Source organism: Ornithodoros turicata, chromosome 4, assembly GCF_037126465.1.
Source record: "Ornithodoros turicata isolate Travis chromosome 4, ASM3712646v1, whole genome shotgun sequence".
Classification (NCBI taxonomy): Eukaryota; Metazoa; Arthropoda; class Arachnida; order Ixodida; family Argasidae; genus Ornithodoros; species Ornithodoros turicata.
Window position 1 is genome coordinate 39,796,653 of NC_088204.1, and position 16,967 is coordinate 39,813,619.

Here is a 16,967-nt window from a genome sequence, read left to right on the forward strand (position 1 = left end):
ACCGTACGAAGTCCCTTGCTCGCGAGTCAGTATGGTGGCCGGGAATATCAGCCGAAATCAACTCTCTCCTCACAAACTGTGAAAAGTGTGCGGCTACCAGGCAAAACCCTGCACAACCACTCGTGTCCACTGACCTGCCCAGTCGTCCATAGGAAGTTCTAGGCTTAGACTTGTTTCACCTTAACGGCCAAACGTTTGTAATGGTCATGGATTGCTACTCCCGGTACCCAGAGGTATTGACACTGAGAAGCACCACAGCGCAAGTTGTAACTGAGGTACTTAAAGGCCTTTTCGAACAGCATTGGATCCCCCAGCAAGTACGTTCGGATAACGGACCCCCATTTTCGTCGCGGGACTTTGCAGCGTTCGCCCTCTCGTATGGCTTCGACCGTGTTACAAGTAGTCCTCACTACGCTCAGTCTAACGGAGAAGTAGATAGGATGATTCGCACAGTAAAGGACCTACTACGTAAAACAAAGGACCCGCATCTAGCCCTCCTGAACTACAGAGACACACCGGGAGTGGCCGGTTTTAGTCCAGCGCAGTCACTCATGGGGAGGAGACTCCGAACCCGATTCCCGAAAGCTGAAAATCAACTTCGCCCACAGTGGCCGAAAAGGGAAGCGGTGGCAAGCAGGGATGAACCCTACAAAAGGAAGAAGGCCCAGGACTTCAACAGGCATCATCAGGCTAGAGAGCTGCCGTCACTTCGGACTGGACAGCAGGTCTGGGTTCGGCCAGAGCAGGTACTCGCCACCGTGCTGAGCCCCGCTCAGCGTCCAAGATCTTTTGTGGTCGAGACAGAGCGTGGTGCAATCTTACAGCGCAACCGGAGGCACTTGGTGCCTTTCCTACGAAAGCTTCCTGCTCTTCCGGTACTACAGCTTCCCGTACCAACGGACTTTACACCTGGGACCGGTACCCCTGTTCTGCAACACGGTGAGCGCGACTGTGCCGTGTACACCCGTAGTGGCCGGCGTGTGATCCCACCGTACCGTCTAAACTTGTGACTCGCAGGGGGGGGGGGGGATGTAGTGGATGCGAAGCCACCGGTCAGCGGCGCCGCCTAGGCGAACTGGTATCCATGTGCTGAATAAAGGATCACTTGTTGTTTTGGTACGGGACGAGGCAGGTCACCTTCACTTCGGCTCCGACTGCCGCGGGACTTGTCCCGCTTATGGGGGTTTGTCAGACCTGAATCAACACAGTGGTTATCTTTGCAGATCAATGGACGTCGTGCTTGATGGGGTCTTCTTTCCCCGCCGGTCCTGTTGTGCTTGATCCATGCGGTTTCGCTAGTTTTCTCTCCTTTTCCCTCCCATACTCACTCCCCTTACTATCCTATCTATTATTTTAATTTTTAGTGATTTGGCCCCTGATATACCTCGTGTGGCACGGGGGCCTCTTCACTTACTTTCCCCTCTTTCCTTTCATTCGTTTGTATTCTTCAGGCACCCTGCCTCCCACCCAGCTTTCATTTATTCAATACCCTCCTCCTAGGTCCTGCCTACAGGACACGGCCCCCGCGACACCAACAGCATTAGCTTTTGGGGCTTTTAATAATGGAACACCAGCGAGCCCAAGGCACTACGTAGTCTCTCGAGTTCGCGCAACTTATTCAAACTCAGCGCTTTCAGAAAAACAATAAAGTAGCACGGGAATTGGTTCCTTTGAACTTGAAAATTCTGACTGTACACGAACAAAACCTGTGTTGCAGTATCACCACCTGTGTCCGTCACAGGACCACCGAATTCTGAAAAAGGCCTCTGACATGTGTCTTCGTATCTGTTCATATGTATTCTGCTGTCCATTAACACGTCCGACCGACTTAACACGTGCGTGCTAGGAGAGCAAAGGATCATTTGTTTTCAGTCTCGGCAGACGGCAGTACATTATTCTGTGGGGCCGGGACACAAATGCGTGCTTGCAACGTGCTTATAAAACAAAACAGCTTTAATGGAGTAGAGACCAGCGGTGACCGGGGTGAGAATCGTCGTGTGGTCGTGTGCTATCATCCGAGCGCACGTGGCGTGAAACGCTGGAATAGCCCAAAAATAACCAAATAGCCAAGATGAAAAACACCCCGCCAACTGTCACCAAAAAGTTGCCGGCGAGCAATTTGGCGGTTTATAGCCCAATCTGGCAACCCTGGGTTCCGCTGAGTGTAGGTTTGACACGGGTTTGAGGGCGGCGCTAGTGTTGAAAGCGTTTGGTGCAACACTTTGAAACCGGACTCAACTAGCTCTGTGAACTCGGTTCTGCGTTGAGCGTCGTTGGTGCAACCGGGGCTTAGTGGTTTTGTCATACATATTTCTTGCATGGAGCTGTGTAGGGGTGGTCTTTTGTCCACCAACCTCAGCAATGCGGCTCACACGTACATGTTCATCCATATACATCACTCAGTTGAGGAAGCACCTGGACAGCATGTTTCAAAGCCAGTGAAAAAGTTACTTGCTCCACTGCTTTGCAAGCAGTACATAATCCGAAACCACTAAGTACTTATGTGTCAATCATTATCCGTCAAGTTAACGGTAAGGCGATCCTTAACCATTAGGCGTCAGCACAATATTTTTTTCTGGAACACTGTGTGCTGAATGATTGGGTGCAAATGACAATGGGACCCAAAAGGGCTCAATTGCAATTTAAAAGTTAATTTTTATTTAGTTTACGAGAACTGCAAATAAGCTATCACTGGTGATACTTTTTCCCAATGAACAAAGCAAAGCAAAAGTGTCGTAGGAAATAGTAATTTTGTAACTATGTATTCAGGAGGAGGAATTTGATGAGACATCACATCTTTTTCCTTCGTTGGGTCCGTAGGCAACCTCCTACTCTCCAATGCGCCTGTAGAGATTATAGACGAATATTGAGAAGAAATCCAAGCTCTCGGTAAAGGCTTTTGATTTTACACATTTGCGTAATGTGTGTGTGTGTGTGTGTGTGTGTGTGTGTTTAGCATATGCGCCCTGCTTTTGTCCAGAAGACAGCTTGCAACATTCTCTTTTTTTTTTTTTTCTCGGAGCTGGAGGAATTTGAGGCAAAACAGGACACACGTGAAGTGCAGATCACCAGTGGTGACATAGCCGCTAATGGTATAGTACTTCATTCCTCGTAATGTAGACTCTCAGGAGAGTGAATGTAAATATCAATCCTGTTTTTGTTTTAGTGATGGACGCAGGCCCACATGCTGCTATAGAATGTCTGAGGGAGGACCGCAATGTAGGTGACCTTTCTCGTCCGACTGGTTTTCAATGACTCTATTGCAGTGGTATGGTAGAGAGGTGTACCAAGAAGATTACATGGCCAGTGAGCCAACATACTGAGTTGTCACAAAGGTTCCCGGGCTGAATAAACCAGGAGGGGCTGACGCTACCCAATAATTTCTTTTGGGCAGCATCCTTGAAACATCGGCAAGGAACTGAGCAGTGAGCGACTCATTTGCGTGCACTCATTAATGGAATAAAAATAACGTTTAAATTTTACTTTTCGCTTTCAGAGCAGGTATCGATCAGCACTGTCTTCATCACCCCCTGTGCTTGAACCATTCTGATGGCCCCGTAAGTGACAGCTGGATAGCCGAGCGAAATATCACATTGACACACTGCCCTGCGGAGGAAATATAATAAACCGCAACGAATTAATTACTGGGAAAATTGAGTTTTGAAAAGAAAAAAAATGTTGACGTGGGTTCTTTTCTGGAATATTTTCCGCTGAGCGTCCCAATCTGTGAGATGTTCTGAGAGCATCTAAAGTAAAATTTAAAAGGGAAGATTTATATTCAATTAATGAACTCATACAAATGAGCCGCTCACTGCTAAGTTCAGAGGAAGTTATTCAATGGCGTAAGCTGCATACGAATTTTTCAGCCTTGTGACCTTCGCTAAACACCTGGTATGCATAATCGTGATGTAGGCAAAATTTTGGTTAGAGCCCTCTTGTTAGAGTTTAATACGTGTCTTATTTCCAGAGTTCGAGGTAACTCGTTACTGTAACTGAGTTCTTTTCTTTCTTTTTTTTTGGGGGGGGGGGGACTTGTAACTTAACTCGGTACTTTTGCGCCGTGGTAACTTTCAGAGGAACTCGTTTCTTTTTTAGGTAACTTTGCCAAAGTAACTTCAGTTAAGTTCAGAGTTACTTTTAATTACTTTTCATTCACGTCCACATATTTTCTTGCTTTCTCTCCGGTTCTTTCATGGCATTTTATGCCATAAAAGATTATATTCAATCAATGACAATATTTTATTCAGGAAGTAAGAACCGCTGTCATTGAAATGAAGCTGAACCATTGTGCGCCCACAGGGAGTAAGACACAGGGAGCAAAGCGTTCGAATAGACCTGTACCAGAGAAACGTCATCATGACGTTGGTAGACGGACTGAAACCGAAACAAATCGGAAGGACAGGGATGGGTTCCACGAACGGGCACTTGTTCGCAGCCTCCCACTGAAAGAAAAGTAGCACCGAAGGTCGCGTCCCTTTCAGGGATCATCGTAATCCCCTCAAGACCGGGGCTTTCGGGCGTGACTTTGTTCACCTCTAGCTTTGAGCGTCGTTCAACTGTACAAAGTTTGCTGCGCTGTCGAACACTATGATTTTATGTGTTTTAATTTCATTTGACTTAATTTGATCATGTGCTTACAAACAGGAAGAGGTCTATTGTTGGACATAAACGAGACATGCCGCAATTCCGTTATCATTGGAGGAACCAGCGACATTTTAGCCCGTATGAAACGTCCGATCGGACTGTCGCGCATGGGCATTGGTTGTAGAACGCGTGATTTCGCTCGAACGTCCATGCTTTCAGTCGGTTTGACGGATTGGTATTGGCATCGGGAAGCAAGATGGTGGCTGCTTTTAGCAAGTGGAAAGTTGAGTTGAGTAAGTGTTATAATGGGATTGCCACGTATATGTTGACTGTTTCGAACAATGCCTATCTGCGGGAAGTTGTTGGATGTAACGACATATTGAATTGGGCATTTCACACGATTTTAACGTCCAATCTCGCCGTGCTGCTTCATTATTTGTGCAACACGGATACGTACCATTTTCTGCATTTTCAGTCAATATGGGGTGTACACGCGCAATATGGGAGAAATCCTGGCGATACGGGTCCTTATGGGATCGCCAATGACCAGCCAATATGGGTTCAATATTGTGTGCTGCTTGGGTTGCTTCATCTCGCTGTGTTTTCGGCGGTGCGACGTACTACGTGAGCTTTATGAAAGGAGCACGCGAGCGCGTGGCTGGTAACCTCCTACGTCACTTGTGGGGTGAGGGAGTTGTGACGTAAAGGGAGAAAGGAGAGTGAGGTCCTTGGCGGCGCTCTGCGGCGACACACGAAAGCAAATGACGAGAGATTTGCTGTTTTGAATTGTGCCGGCACCCTCGCCATATCAGCCTGTGATACCAGGCTGTGATAGCGTCGCTCACCATTATCAGTTGTCAACGGAGTGCGGGGGGGGGGGGGGATGATGGTAACAGAATGTACGGCAGCGCCCTTTCCACTTCCACACAGAATGAGCCATAAGGCGTCGTAACAGACGAGGCTATCTACCCACGCGTTCCCGTATCCCCTTTCATAATGCTCACGATAGTACAGGACAGGATCCTCATAAAATTGAGCCCTTAACATCTGTCGCTGAAAAAGGAACCCCACATACAAGTCTTGCAACAGGGGGGGGGGGGGTATGTTTATTCAAAATGAAAGGGCAACAGGCAACAAGCTTCACTGGTACATTACGTGTTTCAACAGTGAAAGTCTGAGTTCACATATCCAAGATGTACAGGTGAAGTTTTCGGGGATGGCCACGGGAACACTCATCTGTTTCTTTTAAACCAACACGAGGCCCTTACAAAAATAATTTTCACATTCTTGTGGTCATCCAGTTGGCTTTCTGTGTACTTCAAACTTCTGTGTACCGAGGACGCAGCAATTTTGTGTGCCATCTGTAGCTCTCCTGTGCACGCCTCTTTGGAAATAGCATGCATACTTTCTGTACACTGCGTGCAGACTTTCTGAATACTGGTTGCAGACTATGTGCATATCGACTGCAGTCTAAGTTGCCGGGGTCTAGGGTTCTTCCCCCCCAAAAAAATACACACACACACACACTAAAACTTAAAACGAGCAACCGCTTGTGACATTTGGCTTGCAGTTACCTAGCTGGTATCCAAGTCGCCCCCATATATAGTGACAAAAGATTTTGCGAGAGTTCAGTTTATTGATACCCTTCCATCAAAGCATACTTTAGCTTTAATAGTTTGCAATTAAAACACATGTGAGTGTTTGAAGCTTGGTGTATCTTCGTCGTATCTCCTATTCTTTACCAGGTGCATTACCAGTAACACTCCTGTACTGGTTTTCGAAGTAGTACATGAAATTCAGTTGGCCCAGGACGCATACTAATCCCCCTGTCCCCCACTCCTTCCTGCTGTCCTCTCTCCGTCTGTCCATATCTGTACGCTGCTCATAGCCACAGTTGCTTCGCGGCGCTAACACGCAATCAAAAAAAAGTACATGAAATTCTATTTCGAGAATGTCCACCACATTCACGCGCTACCATTATATCACTTTGTACTATGGTGAGGCAAGCAAAGACAGATCACTATAGACCGTTTACAGCAGAGTTATCTGGGCGACGCCATCTTAGCGCACGTGACCTTGCGCGCCATTCCTCGCCTCCTCTTTCGGCTGCCTGTGGCACGTCGCGCGCAGTACGGCGGTGCAACCCAGAGACGCTTTCCCCGATTTTCGACTTTCTGCAATCAATTCCGGATGAAAGGATGACACGAGGCTTTGGCCGAAGCTTCAACGGTCAGGTGGGTGTGCTTTTTATATAATTTAAGTTGCATTTGCTTGATTTAGAGTGGTATTCCTGCCCTCGTGCGTCCCACATGATCGGCCCCACTATGCTTGAGTTACTACACATTTCAGCGTCTTTTTTTTTTTTTTTTTGCGCATACGTTACGTTATGGATACGTTCATTATGTAATATCGTGAGATCATGATTTCTTGCTTTTTGTCGCAAGAGTTGTGGTACAACTACCTGACAAAGATACGCATGTATAAGGGCTGTTATGTTTTCGTTATGAAGCAGCATAGTTTTATTGTTGATTTCAGATGCATACAACTACATGATCAACGAGACAGAAGGAGACGGAAAGCCTGCGCTGAACTACAGAGGGTTTGCAAAGGGGACGATCGTGTTTGGCAGTGGCCATGTCGGTGTAGTACCCAGTGCAACGATGGTGTATGCATTCTAAATGCTGACGTCAAGTCGTCACAAACAGTTAGCAGAACGTACAGTGCAGGGACTCGCTTGTGCCCACTTTGGCGGCAACCTGCACCTGTAAAGCGGGTTTTTGCAGCAGGTGCAGTCATATCTATGCACTGTCCATTAAAGGGACTCTGACCAGAAGTTGTGGGAGCTCTTCGTCGATAAAGCGCCCAACAAGGACTCTCCATGCGAAAATTCATGCATTAAAACCCCACAGTTTCTCTAAACTCAAATTTTAAACATTCGACTTCATCCGAGTGCAGCACGCCTAGTGCCAAACCGAGAAAACATACGTTTATACAGAATATCCACCCCGGCCCACCATCAAAATGACGTCAACATGAGGGCCACTGGCAACACCCACAATTGGCTCAAACGCGTCACGTGGTCATACAATACCTTGTCAATTCCCATTATGAAATGGCATTTATATGTTTAATATGTTTTTGTTACAGAGTCTCAAAAAGAAAAATATACCCTGCATTTAACACATGCGGTAGGTTCTACGATTGGCTTTTCAATCTGCGTTCTGGTTATGGTTCCGCATCCGGTCAGCTGTAATGGCTGCCATATGACGAGCTTGCGAACTTGTATGATTCTCGGCGCATCCTGCCTTTTTCGGGCCATTGGGTTGGTGTTGGAGTTGTTCGCCATATTTCACCTATCATTGCGGCGTACTGTTCTTGATCTGCTGCGAAGCAACGAACCGCAACGGCAGTCACTGGCCTCAGCGAAATTCAGTCTGCTGCATATGAAAGGAGCATCGGGACCTGATGATGTACTGCAAATGCTGAAGTTGAATTCTTTGAACCTTCATCTAAAGAAACCAAGTGTGCTCTCGTCTGGTTCTGATGGAAAACCAGTTTCAACAAGGTTAGCACATTTATTTTTCAGTTCTAAGTCTACGCACTCAAAACTATGCAAGTGCATCCGATCATTCTCGTAGCTGTTCTGTAACACGTATGCTTTCTTAAGTATCCCACAGAACCCTCCGCTTCATGAACCCAGTTATACTTTATGTGACCCTTCTGATGGCTCCTTACTAGGCTGTGCCGCTCTGAAGCATTGAGATGACGAAAGGTCGTGGGTGCTGCCCCTCTGCTTTCGAAAGATGAATCAGTCATTCCACACTGTGCTTACTGGCTTTGTATCGAGTCTGACAAATCCAACAAACCTGGACTGCCTTTTTCAAGGAAGTTCGATAATGTAAGTATGTGTTATATTGGTTTCACATACCTCCGCCACATATTGAGTGTGTATATCGCTGTACTTTTGATGCTATAGCATATCTAGCGTACATTATTATTGAACACCTAGTGTGGAAAACTGGACACCAGCCACACAATGGCAACAATTGTTTCTGCCTTTTCTTCGACTGTTTATTTTTATTATAATATATTTTTAGTATAATCGTCTGATTTTTAATAGTCACAATTTTTCCATGGTTTTGGCGCACTATAGCCTGAGTTGCTTATGCGCCATTAAAATTGAATCATCATCATCATCTTTAACTGCCATTATTCAATTGAAGTGCCATGTTTCAGTTGGATATAATGATATGGCCAGAGATATTTTTTGCTTTCGTTCTGGAGTTGCTCATTTCAGAAGAATCGTCACTGTGAAGTTTGTTTTCGGAAACTTTAAGAGGACTAAAACCAAACACTTTTCTTTCAGAGCATCCCTTATGCACTGACATTTCAATTAAGGTCTGTGTTACAAGAATGACAGACCACTCAACAGCGATGAACATTTGAAGGTGGAAGTGCTGGAACAAAGATGCGTTAATCTGTGTGAAAGGTGCTTTGAAAGGGCATAGGTCATAAGCTAATTTCTGTCTGCAGAAGACTATGCTCCTATCAACTATGCTCCTTCTATCTACTAACCGGCTCCACTTTTTAGGGTTCCCTGTAAACTAATGGAGCACATCATATACCAGCACGTTGTTAACCATGTTGAGTCTATCAATTTCTTTTTAAAATTCCAGCATTGCTTTATAAAAGGGTATTTAGGCAACTAACATAATTCGGTCACAGCATTTTAAACTGTCTTGATTTCTGGGTCCACGTAGATGCAGTACCTTTATTTTGTAAGGGCTTTTGACACTGTGCTCTATGCTCGCGTGTTGGCCAAACTAGTCTCATTAAAATTTGATCCTGCTACCATTAACTGGATATGCAGTTTCTTGACTAACCGCAACCGTGCCAACAATTCACTTGGCAATATCCTATGATATCGCCTATATCATACCTATCATAGGAGAGAACCTACCATATCGCCACCATGCAGCGTTTGTCACGTTACATTTGCATCACATTTTAATCTAGTGTGAAGCAAGGCCTTTAGGTGATAATTAGGTGTACAATTACACGCCCCTCCGTTATGTAGCACCACACGGTTCTTCAACCTATGACAGATGACTAAATATATTGCCAAGTAAATTGTTTACAAGGCTCATTACCCCATTTCACCACATTACTGCAAGCAATTGTTAGAGTAGTGGCCCAGGGTATGAAGCTCGCCACAATTCATTATTCAAGCAAAGTTCATAATGTAGAATCCTTTACTGAAAACACCGACTTAACACAACGATAGATAACAAAGAGAGTGAACGTTTCATCGCCTATCCGGGTGGCATCATCGCTACAACAGAGAACAGTCAAAAACAGCATCGAAGGAGTCAAATCAGTGGTGTGCATTCCTTTCATCCAAGGTGTTTCATATGCCATTTGAAGGGCACTCTGCCCATCAGGCATTAAGACTGTGCATATAAAGTTAAGTGCATAGATTGTGATGCCACCTACATTCGCGAGACAGACAAAAGATGTGGGACAAGACTAAAAGAGCACACAAGGCACGTTGCCAAGGCTTCTAATGTTAGGGCCGGGTCCCATAGCTTTATGCGAGCAGCAGCAGCAAAGCAGCAGCGGTGCGGCAGCAGCAACACGGCAACATGGCAGCAGAGCAGCTTTCTGCTGCCGCTGCTCTGCTGCTGGAGGCGTCCCATAGCTTCGTTTTGAATTAGCGGCAGCAGCGGCTTAGGAAACACAAAACGTGTTGGCAACTGTGTCATTGTTTACATTTCGCACATTCCGAAGGCGTACGCAGCGGCTAAGCCTTTTAGTGCACACACCTAGGAACGCAATCCTAGGTGAAAGGCGTTTGTGTGAGAGATATATTGTCGATTTGGAGCTCATAAGTGAACTTTGAGATGAGTGTGGTGGTGGTCTGAGCCTCGTATTACCTGACTCTTCGTTGATGTGTAGTCAGTTTCATGACATCCAACGTAGGTTCGTCCTACTGCTGTGCTGTGCAGAACAGTCCTTTCTGTGTTGTGTGGAGATTCTTCTACGGGATTTTGTCGTATAAATATTGCCTCGTTACTATAGTATTCGACATTTTGATTTACGGTGACTGTCAAATGCGTACGTTGCTCTTAGTGAAATAAAACTGTCTAACGAAAACGAAGGCCCCTTCTGCTAGTACTCACTGCTTTCTGCCTGTTTTCACAAGGAATGGGTTCATTATCTATCTCTATCGAACCTTTTCTTGTTGTCTGAAGGTTGTCTATCTCCATCTACCCTTTTCAAGGGTCAGTTTCATTTACAACCACCTAGCAAGGTCTTGGAATACCGACCACAAGAAATTTGTTCGGTTTGGTTTTCACACGGCATGGACGTGAAAGTAATTTGCTTGTACGTTATCAGGTCACGGGTTTGGAAGTACTTTCCAGAAAACAAGCGAACATGTAGCTACAACTGGTACACAACATATGTATCACGTAGGTTCGGTCGAACACTTTATTGAACTTTATGAACTGAATTATGTCCTGAAAGCGCACTTCACGCAGTCCCGATGATTGAACACTCGCTCCAAACTACTGGCAATCACAAGCGTTTCCAGGTCTTCAGAATCAATCACAGAACAACCAGAAACAAACCTTCTGCCGTCACTCACCGCCCTGCTAACCCTAAACACCGTCGAACGAAAACAATACCAACCAGCCTCCTGATTGGCTTTCGAGACCGGCTGCTCAGGCTGCAGAGCAACAGGGCAGCACAGCAACCAAAAATTCGGATACGAGAGCAGCAGGGAATTCCTGCAGCTCGGCAGCGCTGCTGCTCTCGCCCAGTGCTATGGGACCGCTCGTGTCGCTGCAGCTCTGCTGCTCCGCTGCTGTTGCTCTGCTGCTGCTGCTCAAATCAAGGCTATGGGACCCCGCCTTTACTCAAACCAGGACCGAATTAGTCTACCTTTGTTGGCCTAAGGGACACGTATTTAATTTTGATGGTGTGGTAACCTTTGCACATGACTAGCGATGTGGCCCTAGAAAATTCTAAGAGTCCTGGTTTATCAGACGTGATGCATCAGCCTGTAATACAAACCGTGGCCCTCTATCGGATGTGTATGATACCCTCTTAGATAAGTAGGCTGGTGTGCTCGTCTTTGGCCTCTGTTGTACTGATGATGCCACCCGGATAGGCGGCAAAACGTTTGCGCTCTGTTTTTAGTCGTTGTGTTAAGCGGTGTTTGCAGTAAAGGATGTTATGTTATGAGGTTGTCACCCAGCATTTGGAATATATTTTCAAATAAAGTTGTTGTTCTACAAACCTCATTACATTGTAGAAATCATTCTTAGTGCCTATTGTTTAGGGGATACCATTCTTGCAGTCACATGAAGCGCTGAAGGGCCAATTTCGAAAGTAAAGGCAATCTGATTTATGTTCTTGCTGACATGGCACAGCGTATGCACGAGGTAGCTCCATTTCAGGAGCCTGAGAACACTCAAAGCAATTGGTGTGCTAGCATTAGATATTGTGTGCAGCATTACATATTTGCTTTTGCTACGGCAAAACCCAGGCAGCACACGACATCGGGCCGATATCGGCAGCAAGTTGGGCATGTCGGCCCAACATATCCCCGACACTGCCAACTTGTGACCGATGTACGACAGAAGTTGGCAATGTCGGCTCGATGTTGAAGGAAAAACGCGACATCTAGCCGACACTGCCAACTTGCGACCGATATCACGCTGAAGTTGGCAATGTCGGCTCGGCGTTGACCGAAACAAGCGACACGTAGCCGACAATGCCAACCTGCGACCGATATTAATTTAGAAGTTGGCAATGTCGGCTCGATGTTGATGGAAAAACGCGACATCTAGCAGACACTGCCAACTTGCGACCGATATCACTCTGAAGTTGGCAATGTCGGCACAGTGTTGACCGAAATAAGCGACATGTAGCCGACAATGTCAACTTGCGATTGACATCCCACAGAGATTGACAATGTCGGCTTGATGATTATAGAAACCAGAGACATGACGCCGACATTGCCAACTTGCGACCAACATCCCACTGAAGTTGGCAATGTCGGCTCGATGTTGACCGAAGCCAACGACATGACGCTGACACTGGCTTTCCATCGACTTCCTTGGTGTTCCGCGCCAAAAGCAAGTAGGAAACACATTCGTTACGTTAATGTCGAGTTACTATTCGAAGGAATTCCTCACTTGAGCCTCGTTTGCATGCTTGAGCGAATTAAACTGAGACACGTCACCTCCACCATTTTGATTCCGAGACGAGCAGGGCTCTCGAAGTTGCGGAAGCTCGTAAGACATGAAATATATAGTATCTGTTTTCGCTTGGAAAAGGAATGCCGGTTCCTTTTGAAAGCTTCTTGGACTTCGTGGTCCTAGGAGCTTTTAAACTTTTTTTCGTCTTGCTTTTTGTAACGCCGCGCTCATTGCCCGCCACGGGAAATACGAGGAACAAAGGAAACCATCAGAAAATGAAACGAGTAAGAAACAATGGCAGAAATAAAACGTTATTTCGTCGCAAATAACCGGTCTAACGTTTAGTTACGATCGCCAACACACGAATACAAATACAAAATTATGTTGGCACAACATCGGTCACAAATCGGTAGCATGTCGAAATGACATCGGCAGCATGTCCAAACGATATCGGACCAATATCCTGACCCGACATCGGCCCAACTCTGGGCGGTGTTGCAAAGTGTATGTTGGGCCGATATCGGGGATGTCGGCAGGAGCACATCGGGCCGATGTCGGCCCGACATCGGGGTGCTGCTTGGGAACTAAGAAGGGTGGATAGAAAGACAGTTGCAACCTGTTTCCACAGAAGACACTCAGGTTCATTAGCAATTTCCTGCAAGAGAGCTAAGGCTTTTCCAGGTTACTACAACATGGGTGCCTGATTGTAGATAACAAGAACTCATACACCAGAGGTCAGTGTTACACGCACTCTGCTTTCAGCAGGGTGCGTGTAACAGTCCTGCAACAGTGTCCTGCAACAGTTAAAAGGCGTGACCCCTAAACCTGCACAAAATTCCTGGAGTGTCTTCACTGGGCACTGTCGCTGTTCCTCTCATAAGCTGCTCTCTATGAACCTGACTCCCAGTTCTGGATGCACTGCCTGAGGTAACTTCAGCATGCTTTCCTGACATGAATGGTCGCAACTTCTATGAGCAGTGTTGTATTACTGAAAGCAATATGAAATGCTATACCTTGACAGGTTATGATATCCTTGATATCCTTCTTGAGACCGTAGAGAGATGTTCCTTGCTCCCTTTATTCCAAACCACACTATCAGACGGAAGCCCGCTTGCCACCAAGCCGATGAGTATTGCCTGAGAGATGAGAAAAGCTGTTTTCTGATCTGATCCAGGACTGAGACATGAGTAGCCCCGAGAAAGCACCAGGGTTTCTTTGAATTTTATATGTGTCAGCTTTGAATTTCGTCCTTCCCCCTTTTTTTATGTAGTACCTGATTACTTTAGCCTTGTACAGCTTTGGAGACTGAGGATGTGGAGATGATGTAAGAGGTGGAATTAGGCTTCAGGCACAATGAGGCAAAGTGTGACAACATGCCTTCTGAGAATGTTTATGTATCATTCACACAAAGAGAGGATAAGTATTACAATAGATGTTACATCTTTTTCTGGTTTTGATATTTATTTATTCATGAATAGACCTCAGAGGCCCTTGCGGGCATTGCATGAGGGAGGACATCAACTTGGGTCACTTAACAAATACAGAAGTTACAAGGAACATGCTTATTTGAAAGACAGACTTTGCTTTTCATTTCTTCATCAGTCGTGCTCAAGAAATTGTTCAGTGTAGCAACGGTACACAATGTCACGAAAGGAGTGCTCATCTATCGTTCCGCAAGACTCATTAAAAAGGACTAGTGTTGTGTTTCAACACAACATATTGAACTCATGAACCATGCATCATCCTGAGAGCTATAAGTCATCCTAGATACAGATGCTGAATTATTTTAAATGCGATAGACGAGCTGTGCGAAGAGGTACCTCCAGTTAGCATGTTGGGTACTTGAAGCCTGTGGTAGTTTCTGTGTGGAAGGCTCGCCAGATCCTGTTCACTGCACAGGCTGGGATGACTATGCGCTTGTTTTTCCCAAGTTTGTGGTAAAAACACCTTGCAAACTGGCGATACGCAGATGTACATAAAATATAGTTTAGGCAAATAGGTAACCGGTCACAGTACAAGGCGTGTGTCGTGGCATTTCCACATGTACTAGAGAGCGACTGCAATTTATCTGCACACATCCTGTATATTACTACGCATGCTGTATTCTTTTAGAAACCAACATTTTTTTTTACTTTTCAGTAAATCGAAAGCAAGAACACTCAATGTCGCTAAAAGCCTACGCTAAAAACCTAAGCACATGGCAGTACATAAAAAGGTGACTTAACACACAGCACACTGACAATTACACAGTTACCTATATTGCTTTTCTCCAATTCATAGTTCTGTATTGTGTCGTCTTTGTGCTGCACCCTGTACTGGAGTTTTTAGAGACTTTAATGCAGGGCCAAACCAATTTTGAGCGCCCAAATTTTAACATCGTTCGACAGGGCCACATGTGACTTACTTGTGAATATGGTCGCTTATAGGTTCGCGCCGCAATTCAAAATATGCCACCTTCAGGACAATCGTATTGAAGCATAGATGTTGGAAATCTTCGTGGGTTGTAATGCACTCATATTGCTGTCATTCGGCTGCGCTTTCGAACTCCTTACAGCACAAGCATTCGATCTCCTTCGGCATCATGACACACCAGCCACACCGGTACCTGAAACAGCAAGTACGCATTAAATATGAGGACACGAAATTTCAGAGAACGTTTACATGTTCGATCACAGTGTGCGTTAAAAAGCTCATCGTTTACCGGCTTACCTGTCTGTCGAAAACAGGCGACTGATTCTGTGTGCTTCATCTGTGACCGATGTTCGTATCGTAGAGCTCTGACTTCGGCTCGCATTTGTGGCATCGGCGACGTTTCGAAAGCGAGGCTCCCGAACTGTTCAGTACACAGAATTTCCTTCTTGGTCGCAGAAAGGTAAAAAAAAAGTTCCGGGCTCGAAGTCTCCGCATTTCTTGCTTCGACGTCCATATTGAAGATCGCTTTCCGGATGCCGCCGCCCTCACAAAACTCACTAACAACAGAACTTCCGGTGCGGGCGCCCAATTAAACATGAACCTCATGTTTTCGTCACGCACACGGAAATTGGCGGATATCCACTACAAATAGGCTAGATTTCGGCGCCGATTGCGTGAGTTAAGGAGGAAAAGCCAAGCTGGTTTTCAGCTCCCTGTTTGGCAAATTTTGCCGCCGCGCACAGCCAAAATATTTCGCGGGTGGCTTGGAGGCATATTATACCTTCGTAATAGATGCAAACGAAAGATTTGTTGGACTTCTGGTCAGAGTCCCTTTAAGGTTGTTACAGGCGACAATCAAGTGGCCCACGAGTGCTTCGTGCACTGACAAGGCACGTACATGGAACCGTTCTACTGCAAGGAACGTGACCCATGCTATACTATGGAGGAAGTTGATTCTCACAAGCAGCAGCCGACGCCTACATCAGGGTTTGGGGCTCACGCGGAAATGCTGCGCCACTTCGACGACTGCATTACTCACCCTCGCTGACTTTCCAGGTTTGAAATCCTTCCTCTGCATGAAGATTCGATACCCACCGTTGCCGGATCAGCTTGTTTTTCTCTCCTTGTGGAAAACTGTGCATTGCAAAAGGCCTCGAACACGGGCAGTCTTTGTGTAGCGACGGCTCGTGAATTTGACAAACTACTTCATCCCACCTGATCGGAACTCTGTCACAGTTTCTACACTCAATCACGGAACAAGTCTTCCCTCTGCTTTTCCACATTTCGCACAGAACTGTAGCACAGCGGCTAAAAAGCTCGGAAGCACTCACATAGGCAAAGGCACACAGGTTCTCGCAGAAGGCAAGCAATGACGGGGCTAGTGTGGCGCCATCTATTAGCGCCTGAAGCAACTGGCTGCTGTAAACTGTCTATAGACCTAATTACGCTCACTAATACGCTGAAAACGGGGGGGGGGGGAGCTGCATCCGAGGAAAGAATAGATGATACTACTACGAACCAGATCTTGCAGACTAAATCACTCTTTGTAGAGCTCACGAGTTCAAGAGATGCGCAAAAAAGAATAAAAACATGGTATCACAAATTTGCAAAGTATTGTACTTGACTTGCCACAAAATGAACTAAACAGAAATAAGGAAGACATGAAGAATTACTAATAGCAACTGCGTACTGCAGAGTAAACACATATCACACCAACACCCCATAACCATAGAACCGCATAACTTATAGAAAAGTGCATAAATGAAT

General features: G+C 45.8%; 1 protein-coding gene across 1 annotated transcript; it reads left to right on the top strand.

The window, feature by feature from the left end:
• The first annotated feature begins 200 nt into the window (after window positions 1-200).
• Window positions 201-1,010, top strand: LOC135392369 (uncharacterized). The gene has a single exon (XM_064623084.1). It carries the CDS (start codon window positions 201-203, stop codon window positions 1,008-1,010), a length of 810 nt encoding a protein of 269 aa, XP_064479154.1.
• The last annotated feature ends 15,957 nt before the right edge of the window (window positions 1,011-16,967 follow it).

Excerpts from the sequence above, each read along its gene's own strand:
- LOC135392369 (XM_064623084.1), top strand. The coding sequence starts at position 201 with ATGGTCATGGATTGCTACTCCCGGTACCCAGAGGTATTGACACTGAGA.